The sequence below is a fragment of the Oncorhynchus kisutch genome, linkage group LG28 (genome assembly GCF_002021735.2).
Source record: "Oncorhynchus kisutch isolate 150728-3 linkage group LG28, Okis_V2, whole genome shotgun sequence".
NCBI classification, from domain to species: Eukaryota; Metazoa; Chordata; class Actinopteri; order Salmoniformes; family Salmonidae; genus Oncorhynchus; species Oncorhynchus kisutch.
In genome coordinates this window covers 15,561,774-15,574,045 of record NC_034201.2, presented here as the reverse complement: position 1 = coordinate 15,574,045, position 12,272 = coordinate 15,561,774, and the positions used below count along the sequence as shown (strand labels likewise).

The window sequence follows — 12,272 nt, the reverse complement described above, 5'->3', positions numbered from 1 at the left end:
TGATCTAATTACTCTGTGCTGGTAACCCCTGGTGTCTGCTCTCTGGCAGGTATGCCAACATACCAGGGTGTCACATTATTGATTCTCTCTCTCCTGGCAGGTAACATGAGATCAGTTCAGCTCTACTGTACACATTAAGCTCTTAGAAAAAAGGTGCTATCTAGAACTTTAAAGAGTTATTCGGCTGTCCCCATAGGAGAACCCTTTGAAGAACCCTTTTGGTTCCAGGTAGAACTCCATTTTTCTACATGTAACCAAAAAGGGTTCTACCTGGAACCAAAAAGGGTTGTACCTGGAACCAAAAAGGGTTCTCCTATGGGGACAGCTGAAGAACCCTTTGGAACCCTTTGTTCTAAGAGTGTAATTTTATCTGTTTGGTGTCTTCTTATCTTCACATAACTCAATGTACAGAGCTCTGGAAACCACATGTTTTTAAATGTGTTTTTACTTCATCTAAATGTTTTTAAAAACCATCTAAATACACATACATGTCTAGACATCGATCACATGGATTGGTCACACATTAGTCTTGACAACCTTGTGAAAAAGATTGGTTTGGTTATCATAGAAACGGAGACCATTTTTTGTCAAGAAAACACCACCAGACTGGAGCAGGTGGACAAGGTAATGGCAGAGTTACTTTGTGCTACCAGAATGCATTTACTAACTCAATAACTGTGTATAGCTGTGTTACGCGGTTTAGGAGAGGTGGTGTTTGGTCTGTGCCACTGCCACCACAGAACTCATTACAGGGTAATGAAGGCATATCTAGCTGGTGCCTCTCCTGCAGGCCATCTCACCTGTCACTTAAACTGGGTTCAGAGGGTGGGGGGTGGGGGTAGGGAGGTAAATTAGAAAAGCGTTTCAAAATAGTCTGGCATACAAGCAAATGAATTCTCATAGCCTAAGGGTTACCCTGATAAAACAATTATTCCAGTAATCTATTTACAATGAAATGAAACCGTCTTTTCAATGAGTTATAATTTTCCCTCACAATTGGACAGCTGAATAGAACAAAATTTTAACACTTGGATCTGTCTGTTGATTGAGACTATTCTATTCCCTTTCATCCATCACATCTATGCTGATAATAATATATATATATATTTTTTAACCTTTATTTAACTAGGCAAGCCAGTTAAGAACAAATTCTTATTTACAATGACAGCCTACCAAAAAGCAAAAGGCCTCCTGAGGGGACGGGGGCTGGGATACATTTTAAATAAAAAGTTTAATAAAAATACAAATCTGATTGCTATTCTAAAGAAAATGTACATACTTAGACCAAATACAGAGGCTCAATTATAGGGACTGGTCCAACACATCATCCTATGGGAAGGTCCAATAAAAAAAAGTCTGAAGCTCTAAGAAAATTCCCAGATCTACAAGTGAGAAATGCCAATGAAAGATAAGTACGACAAAAAATATACATAATAATTCTGTAATTCTGTATACTAAGGTAAAGGTCTAAAGTGGATCAAATGCCACGTCATTCTAATTTGTTTCGTAGAACAGGGAGGTTCAGAAGTGGAGCTTGCTGGAGGACCTCTGGTCTGAAAGAGTTAAAGATGACGCTGTGGGCGGTAGCCTGCTAGGGGATTAATCCACACTCTCTTACTTTAATTAACTGCACATGAAGCTCCTCATGATTACTTCATAGTCAATGCATGCTAATGTAACCCAGCACAGCTGCGCTACATTGTACTAGCCACAGAGTGTACACAGCCTTATATACTGTCTCAACCTAGCAGTACTACCTGTAGTTTCCTATTCCTCCCCTTTGAGGAGAAAGGATGGATGTGTCAGAGGCCTATGATATGGGAATATTGAAACTCAGACACCAAGCTTTTACTGAGATCCATTATGTGCTTATGCAGGGGCAATCCAATATTTTCATAACTGATTTGATTTTAATCTACTCTTCAACATTGCCCTAGTTGCAGAGAACATTTTCTGGTTCACGCGCTTATAGAAATGAGATTGAATTATGTGGAATGGAACTGAATTATTTCACTCATTGCCGCAATGGAATTGTACGTCTGCGGTATTTGGGACCCCAGGGTTGGTCTGGTGTTATTGGCATAATGCTATATCTCTATCTCGCTGATTCTAGGAGTTTATTTTTTATTTTTCGGAAGTGGGAAATGTATATAATCAGATCTTTATCGTGCTAATGGAGGCAATGCCCTGTGAACACATGAGGCGTTTTAACTCGAAGATGCCTTGTGAACACATGAGGCGTTTTAACTGGAGGATGCCCTGTGAACACATGAGGCGTTTTAACTGTAGGATGACCTGTGAACCCCTGAGGCGTTTTAACTGGAGGATGACCTGTGAACACATGAGGCGTTTTAACTGGAGGATGACCTGTGAACACATGAGGCGTTTTAACTCAAGGATGACCTGTGAACACATGAGGCGTTTTAACTGGAGGATGACCTGTGAACACATGAGGCGTTTTAACTCAAGGATGACCTGTGAACACATGAGGCGTTTTAACTGGAGGATGACCTGTGAACACATGAGGCGTTTTAACTGGAGGATGACCTGTGAACACATGAGGCGTTTTAACTGGAGGATGACCTGTGAACACATGAGGCGTTTTAACTCAAGGATGACCTGTGAACACATGAGGCGTTTTAACTGGAGGATGACCTGTGAACACATGAGGCGTTTTAACTCAAGGATGACCTGTGAACACATGAGGCGTTTTAACTGGAGGATGACCTGTGAACACATGAGGCGTTTTAACTGGAGGATGACCTGTGAACACATGAGGCGTTTTAACTGGAGGATGACCTGTGCGTCACCCACCCACCTTCCTACCGGCTCTTTTATCTGACCCACAATAAGCATCGCACAAGAAGGAAATCATTCTCCTTGCCGAAACATATTGCATCCAACACGCTGGTTATGAAACAACAGGTTTCTTATGTAAACACAGAGGAAGACAAATAGGAGGAGAGAGCCCTTGGATCGCCCCTTGCTCTAGCTTTTGTTGTATGGTCTGACAATGTGAATCAAAACCTGGAGGCTTCATAACATCAATCTTTACCCACCACCGCTTACCTTTGTTGGTGTTGTTGAGGCCGGGCAGACCGAAGGGTGTGAAGGTTATGTCTATGCTCTCTGAGTCTCTGTCCAGTTTGCTGAGTCCATTCTCATAGAGCTGCCCATCTGCTGGCTGCAGGTGCCAGGTCAGCCCAAACAAGTGCACTGCTGTAGGGGAGAGCCATGTTTTAGCATGGGGTGGGAGGATTAGTGCTAGAAAGAGAAACCCAGGGCATTAATCAATCAACACCTAAGAGTAAGACATCTGATTAAACCTGTCTGCAGCAAACAGTAAGTAACTACAGTGTGGATGTGCTACAAGGTTCCTGCACTTTGGCTATATATTACAAGTGTAGTTATTTGACAGAGGACTAGTCATTAGTGCTAGGAGAGAGACACACTAACATACTGTTTGTAAGACATCCTGCTGCTCCTATGCTTATTACAACACCGTAAAGCAACTTTTCTCCTGTCATTCATGACAACTTCGCTGACATTTCATCTACTACATGCCAATGTAAGTAAACAAATAAACAAGTAGACTTTTTTTACTAGATATAAGACTGGTAGGTTACAGTATGAGGTTCATGAAATCTATTTAATGGAATATTGATAAGTAGCTGTCTAATCTCCAAAGAAAGGTAGGATAAAGTATGTGACTTTCTAAGTAATGGATTAAAGAAAACCAATATGGTCAAAATTAAATATTTATTTAATGTGAGACTACGGAATGGAATTAATTGAGAAAGATTCTGAAAATCTAATTCCACTGCCACAATGTTTGGCTCCTCGTTTCCAAGAGGGGGCATGAGTCAAAACAGAGATTCATTACTTTATGTAGTTCCTTTCCCAGTAATCCATACAGCATTTCTAAGAATGGCAGAGCCAGTTACCCACTGGCAGGATAAGCATTCAAATCTATTAGGGAAAATATTTTCTGAGATAATTTGAAAGCTATTTAAATATTTAAAAAAAGATCCAGAACATTGTGTACTTGACAAACACATCACACCTCTCATGGTTTCTCAATCTGCAACAGGCAAATCACTGCATTACGATGCACAACAACACAATGCCCCATAACAACGTAGGAATGGTTAAACAAAGGTGAACAAAGGCAAAACACAGACAGAGATATGCACTAACACTAATTTCAGAGGAAAACAAAAACACCTAACAACCAAAAGGAGGGAGGAGAGCAGGATAAGCAGCAGTTTAACTACTATGTATACCACCTGACTCATGAGCCTTAACCAATCCCAAACCCAGCAGGACTCCTCTGCACTGATTAGACATGGTGGAGATAGACATTGTATTTGAGAAAGGTGCTGCTCTGCATAACAGCCGTCCCCTCACTAGCGCAGCATTTAGATACTCAGATCAATGTAATTCACCCCAGATCACTTCAAAGTGTTTTCTTATTCATCTGCCTTTAAACCGCAGCTAGGGCAGTCATATTGGGGGACGGTCTTAAAGAATGCCTGTTGAAATGTTTTTTTTTGTTTTTGCAGACAGCTGAGTGGGAAAGCCTAATTAGAGTGAAAGTAGTTCACACGAATTTGCATCTGCTTTACATAGTCAGTGGAGGAATAATTGATGCTATCTGCTTTTAAAATGTATAATGCATATTCTGATTATGCAGTTTAGAGGGAAGAATTAGATTAAACCCTTGTCCTCTACTTGGGTAGACCCAAGAAACAGACAGCTGTAAAGTTGTAATGAAATTGAGAGAGAAACATATCGCCTCAGTAACAGATAAGAGTTTTGTTTGGGGTTTACCAATAATGAGGAAGGGAAGATTTGATTAGATGTTCTCTCTAAATAAGAAAGGGAGGGAATGTTTGGCTCAGGAGGCAACTGCAGTGTCCTCCTTATTAAGCCACATTGAACTATTGACTTGTAACTTGTTAATTGATTCAGGCCAAACTGTATAATCACATTATGATCATCTTGTTGCTAATAAAAATAAATAATAATCCCCATACAATTGTTTTTGCTCTACAGGAAAAATAAATGGAAATCAGAATTATGAATCAACAAAGTTACCCTGTATTCTCAACAACATGATCCAAAACGATTAGGTCTGGAGTAAAACATGCACATTTTAGAGCTCAAGTCAGTATTCCCCACGAAGACATGATAGTATGGGATGTGCCCTTTAATGGACCACAGACCTAAATAGCTACTTACACCTTCAGGCCTTTATGCCACACATTTATAATGAGTCTAATTCCAATTTAGAGGCACAAAGTAAATTACGTTTTATCCATAGCTGTTATCATTTGACAGGCAACCAGCAAAACAATTGCTACACGGACTATCTGAGTTGACACTTGTATTTGTTTTGCACCTTTTCTATGCACACTCACAGGACTCTACACACTCACAGGACTCTACACACGCACAGGACTCTACACACTCACAGGACTCTACACACTCACAGGACTCTACACACTCACAGGACTCTACACACTCACAGGACTCTACACACTCACAGGACTCTACACACTCACAGGACTCTACACACTCACAGGACTCTACACACTCACAGGACTCTACACACTCACAGGACTCTACACACTCACAGGACTCTACACACTCACAGGACTCTACACACTCACAGGACTCTACATACTCACAGGACTCTACACACTCACAGGACTCTACACACTCACAGGACTCTACACGCTCACAGGACTCTACACACTCACAGGACTCTACACACTCACAGGACTCTACACACTCACGACCACTGACACTCCAACACACGCACAAGCATGCACACAAGCACACGGCATTTGCTCACACACACACACACACACACACACACACACACACACACACACACACACACACACACACACACACACACACACACACACACACACACACACACACACACACACACACACACACACACGCACACACACACATGCACACACACGGCAATTATATAAGCTGCTGCTCTGTTTATCATATATTCTGATGCCTAGTCACCATACCCCTATACATATCTACCTTTATTGATTCAGTAAAACATTGTAAATATGGTATTGGAACTGAACCCGTTTAGCTTACTTACTTTCTCGTGTTCTTCTTCGCTCACAGGACTCTACACACTCACAGGACTCTACACACTCGTGTGTTTTTATTCTACCTTATGTTATTTTTAGTACTACATTGTTACTGATTACTGCATTGTTGGGTTTAGAGCTTGCATTTTAGTGTACTTGTGCACGTGACCTTAAAACTTGAAATGGAAACAGATAGGGCTCTATCCCTATCTGTGCAGAGCACATGCCAGTCCGTTGGTTGCACCTGCTGATCTGTCCTGTACGGAGATTGCGTGCCTCCGGTATCCAAACATACATGGCTTGAGAGATGCGGTCACCGGTCGAGTGTGTGTTGCTAGCTACTTCGTTTAAATATCAACAGTACTGCCACAGCAGCATACCATTGAATTAATACTTAAGAACCCTTGACATAGCCTACATCATCAATATTCGGGCTTGTTGGCTAAGCGCACCAGAGAGAGGCAGAAAGACAGAGTAAAAGACATTGAGCTAGCAAACTAGAGATTTACATCAAACCTCAACATCAATGATCGGCTGATAGCCCACCCTCTTTTCCCAATGTCAATCATGTCTTTAGGAGGCACTGTAACTAGCTTGCTTACCATTTGTGATGATGAGTGAGCGTGTTGTTGCAGAAATAAATAGGCCTATGCTAATAAAAATGTTTGGGAAAAAAGTTGTACATTTTGAGCACCTGCCCCCTGGAAGGCCCTCCAGGCAACGCTGTAAACTAGTCAGTGAATGTGCCCAGAAATAACTAAATCACAACACATGAACTGAGTGTTTGGAGGGCAAAATTCCACAGTTGACCTACAACACTAGGCCCCCGCCTAGTTAAAGTAGCTACAAATCAGGGCTTTATCCATGTGATAGTGAGATTACTGGGGGCATCAGTTTGCATTACTATGTATTGGTGCCCTGCAGAGTTCTGTGGGAAGACTTTGGGGAGGGGTAATGAAGAGCAAGCACTGGATTGGATTCTCAGCAGGTGGCTGGATGTGTAGGATCCCAACACCACTCTTGTTTCCACAGGTCGGGAATCCAAGGAGGATTTTCCTAAATGCAGTTCAGTTCACAGACTGAAAGCATTGCACCACATGGAACTGTCTGCCTCCCACATCATATTAGCTCGCAAGTTAATAGTAGTACTACTAGTAGTGGTACTACTGAGCAGTAGTAATAGTTCAACTACCATCTTACAAAGTATCAATCAATATTCATACTAATGATACAGAAATACTGTTGTGACGGCACAGTGCCTTCAGAAAGTGTTCACACCCCTTGACTTTCTCCACGTTTTGTTGTGTTACAGTCTGAATTTAAAATGGATTTACATTTACATTTTGTGTCACTGACCTATACACAATACCCCATAACGTCAAAGTGGAATTATGTTCTTAGCAATCTTTACAAATGAATTTAAAATGTAAAAAAATGAAAAGCTGAAATGTCTTGAGTCAATAAGTATTCAACCCTTTTGTTATGGCAAACCTAAATAAGTTCTGGAGTAAAAATGTGCTTAACAAGTCACATAATGAGTTGCATGGGCTCACTATGTGTGTCCAAGATGACATTTAATGTTCCTGAGTGGCCTAGTTACAGTTTTATTTATTTTTATTTTAGCTTTATTTAACTAGGCAAATCAGTTAAGAACAAATTCTTATTTTAAATGACGGCCTAGGAACAGTGGGTTAACTGCCTTGTTCAGGCGCAGAACAACAGTTTTGACTTAAATCAGCTTGAAAAGCTATGGCAAGACTAGAAAATGGCTGTCTAGCAATAATCAACAACCAACTTGACGGATTGTGAATAATCTTTTAAAGAATAATGGGAAAATATTGTACAATCCTGGTGTGCAAAGCTCTTGGAGACTGACCCAGAAAGATTCACAGCTATAATCTGTGGTGTGGGGGCTGTGCTTTGGCAAAGTGGGTGGGGTTATATCCTTCCTGTTTGGCCCTGTCCGGGGGTGTCCTCGGATGGGGCCACAGTGTCTCCTGACCCCTCCTGTCTCAGCCTCCAGTATTTATGCTGCAGTAGTTTATGTGTCGGGGGGCTAGGGTCAGTTTGTTATATCTGGAGTACTTCTCCTGTCCTATTCGGTGTCCTGTGTGAATTTAAGTGTGCTCTCTCTAATTCTCTCTTTCTTTCTCTCTCTCGGAGGACCTGAGCTCTAGGACCATGCCTCAGGACTACCTGACATGATGACTCCTTGCTGTCCCCAGTCCACCTGGCCGTGCTGCTGCTCCAGTTTCAACTGTTCTGCCTTATTATTATTGGACCATGCTGGTCATTTATGAACATTTGAACATCTTGGCCATGTTCTGTTATAATCTCCACCCGGCACAGCCAGAAGAGGACTGGCCACCCCACATAGCCTGGTTCCTCTCTAGGTTTCTTCCTAGGTTTTGGCCTTTCTAGGGAGTTTTTCCTAGCCACCGTGCTTCTACACCTGCATTGCTTGCTGTTTGGGGTTTTAGGCTGGGTTTCTGTACAGCACTTTGAGATATCAGCTGATGTACGAAGGGCTATATTAATACATTTGATTTGATTTGATTTTGATTTGATAATCACTGCCAAATGTGATTCTAACATGTATTGACTTTGGGGGTTGAATACTTATCTAATCAATATTTATTAGTGTTTTATTTTCCATCATTTTTGTATTTAGTATTTAGTGTAGATTGTTAACAAAAAATTAAAATAATAACACTTTGTAACACAACAAAGTGTGGAAAACGTCAAGGGGTGTGAATACTTTCTGAAGGCACCAGAACCGAAAATGTTTCTGCCCCCATAATTTAAACGATGGAATATTGCAATAGAGTTGCATTAAAGATGTGGGACACAGTCACCTACTGTAACACTAGCAGCAAGTCATCTGAAAGTAAAGGCCTGCTTAGTCAGGTGAGACCTTACATTGGCACAGTGGCACCAGAGGACAAAACATGAAAGGTAAGTCATACTTGGCTCTTTGTCAAAATGGCTGCCAGTATGCAAACGGGTGACACTTTGTACTGTTAAAAAGGTGTTCTCTAAGGGACTGAAACAGAGCCAATCAGCTCTTTAAGAATAGAAGAGGCACTAGAGAAAGAGAGACAGAGAGAGTAAGAGAGAGAGAGAGAGAGATGGCGGGCATTGTGGCAAAAACACACTCTAAAGGTTATTCTTACCACACTATCATGGCAGATTGATTATTATGTTGATCATTACCAGAGCATGTTTCAGTATGACACATAGCCTCTGCCTACCTTACGCTCTCTATTGTTGGCCAATAACGGGAATAGGTTCATTAACCATGGTTGAGTAGGGGGAAAAAATACTTCCTAATACCAGTGCTTTTGGTATTAGTCCCACAGCTACTATGCTCAAAGTCCATTCTGAGCTCAGGAGAGGTGTCAGTTCCAGTAGAGATTGGCACTTGATCTAAACTTCCCTGTACTGGGTGAAATAATTCACTGCCTGCCCCCTGCACCCCAGCCTACGCTCTCTTCAAAAAGGGCATTGTTTGGTTTATAGAGCCACGACCAGAATACTAATGAGAGACTGAAGAGAAAATGGATCGATCAATACGATCACAATGAGGCATGAAAGGTCTGCTACCTTCAAGGCAAGTCGCCTGGAATCATAAATTCCTTGGCTGCCCGGTTCCCTTTCACAGAGACTCTGACTCGGACACTTTGACATTACTCAGTCTTATTGATCCTAACACTTTTCCGTCTGTTAAACCAATACCACAGCTGACAGGTATCCTTTACAGTGCCCTAATGAACTGAAAAAATCAAAACATTTAATTTTCTCCAAGGAATATTGTTCTCCTCACTGAGTCACAGCCTTTCAATACACATTGGAGAGAGATATCTAAACTTCATTAAGGCTTTTCTTTTACTCAATACCAAAAAAACTCCTCAAAAGGTAGAGGAGTTTTATTGCTTATAAGTTATTGCACTAATAAACATAATTGGAAAAGTAATTAATTGGCAGTCATTTTGCAGGTGAAGTGTTGCAGTTGAAAGAACCGCTGTGGGACTACTCAATCACAGAGATGGAGGAGGAGAAAGAAAGGGGTGAAGGAGGTGGTGGAGGTGGCAGGGGAGACATTGTTCCTTCCTGTGTTGACAGCGTTCTGACTTTGAAAACAGGCAACTGTAACTTCCTGTTCAGCTTATATCACCTCTGGGTATGTGGGTGACATTTTGGAGCATTTTAATTAGCACCAGGTTGTCCCCTTAGTGAATGAAGAGTGTTTCTGAGGAGAATGGAGTAGTTGGTACTTACTCCCAGTCGGAGTCAGACAGTGTGGCTTACCGTGCTATATCAGCAGTATGCCTGCATGTTCTTCTATTTCTGCCTCTCCATAACATTTTCATCATTCATTCATCGCCCTGGGGCTTGTGCGCCTCCTCTAAGTATGACACAATGACATGTCACCGTTGTCTTTGAGGCATTTCTCTTCTTGTGTTGTGTGGAGTCAAAATAGCTGTATGGTGGGGGGTCTACAAAGTGTCAAACGCAGATTGTCCTTACATCTTAACCTTTCACTGGCCCCACCACCTCCTGGAGTTTCAAGGATGCTCTACACAAACAGTGCAATGCATTCTCATCGGAAAAGTTTGTTTAGTTATTTGAAAGAGAACTTCCGCAAGTGGAGAATAAAATGGAATGTGCCCTTCCCATGCACCAGTGTGTTTCCTTTGTTGTTGTGCTACAATTGGAACACATCACAACGATTTGCAAATCAGTTACACAGTATGATACATTCTACTTCTGATCTGGCTAAATGTGCATACATGTGCTTTTGATGGAGTCTTACGAAGACAAATACTATCCATTTAAAACATGTTTGAAGAGATGGATCCATGCACAGCAAATCGCTGCAATGCAAATGTTACAACTAGCTGCTCCAGCCCAGGCCCTGTGGTCCTGCTGCAACTACAGCAAACAAATGCCATGGCAATGTCTATTCTGGGGTCCAGACTAGCATGAACCAGAACAGATAAGAGTAAATACAGTAGATACATAAATAGCAGGGTTGATCACACCAATGGTGACATCAAGCAAAGCCATAAAGGGCTGTGTCAAGGCACAGAGAGAGCCTTGACACAAATCTGTGATTTGTGATGACTGCTTCCTTCCATGTTCATTGAGATTTGTGATGTGTCACCCCCGAGGAGGGGGGACTTGTGGATAATAGATTTTCCACCTGTGTTATTTGTTTGACAGTTTTATTTACAATACCAACATTATTTGTGATGACAGTACATCTGTTCATTTACGATTTGGCCTGAGTGCCTAATAACTAGATGGAATTAACATTTAGCTGCTAATTTCAAAGCTGTTTGCAACTGTATTTCAAACTCAGGAATGTAATCAGCATTTTATTAATGTAGCCTACTACCGTAGCCATATAGATTTTTTGGTCAATTCAAAATTGGTAATGTAGCATTTATAGTAGACAAATGAATAATAAAGCAGAGAGCTGTTAAAAGATGCAGTCAACGTTTGTTAGACAGCGGAGGATTTACAATCCCTATCCCTCGCCTGCACACAACGGGCTGATGGCTACCTTTGAAATGGCCTTATTAAAGGGGTGTTCATGCACGGTCATGCAGTTTAGTAAATTGCAGGTCTGAGGATCAAAATTGGAGGTCTGAAGTCTTCCATCTTGCTCTGTGTTGCATTTCCTAAGATCTTTATCGATCTAGTGTTGGAAGCTTAAGGGCATCATCTCAATTAGGAAAAACACACAGACGTCTCTGGGTCAGAGCCATCCATAGCGATGGCACATGAAGGTTACAATGCTCTCATATTAATATCAGTCAGTCCTAGAGACAACGCTATGCCAGACTGAAAGACAATGCCTTAGACATCATACTCATGGCTACGGACCTTAAACGATCAATCTGTTGTTGCTCTCTGATCACTAGGTTTATTGATAATCTTAGTGAAAATAGTAGGCAATATGACCTCATTGATTTCTGAATCTAAAATGGATACTGATGAAAACAAGGTTGCAACAAAGTAACACTTTCTCTTAATTAAGTACTTTCAATATGTATCTATAATTGACATTATAGAGGCCATATAGATGTACTACCAGTGTAATATCATATGTACAGTATCATATGTACAGCAACTACATCGTAC

The 12,272-nt window shown here is 41.3% G+C and overlaps 1 protein-coding gene across 5 annotated transcripts in view; it reads right to left on the bottom strand.

Annotated features, from left to right (window-relative positions):
* The window catches only part of LOC109872677 (teneurin-1), a 177,677-nt gene that overhangs the window by 59,814 nt on the left and 105,591 nt on the right, over window positions 1–12,272 (bottom strand). For 4 of the 5 annotated variants that reach the window (XM_031808392.1, XM_031808393.1, XM_031808395.1 and 1 more), the window contains one exon: window positions 3,070–3,219. In XM_031808392.1, the coding sequence (XP_031664252.1) occupies window positions 3,070–3,219 (150 nt within the window). The remainder of the gene's footprint in view (window positions 1–3,069; window positions 3,220–12,272) is intronic. The other variant, XM_031808394.1, reaches the window with a different exon arrangement.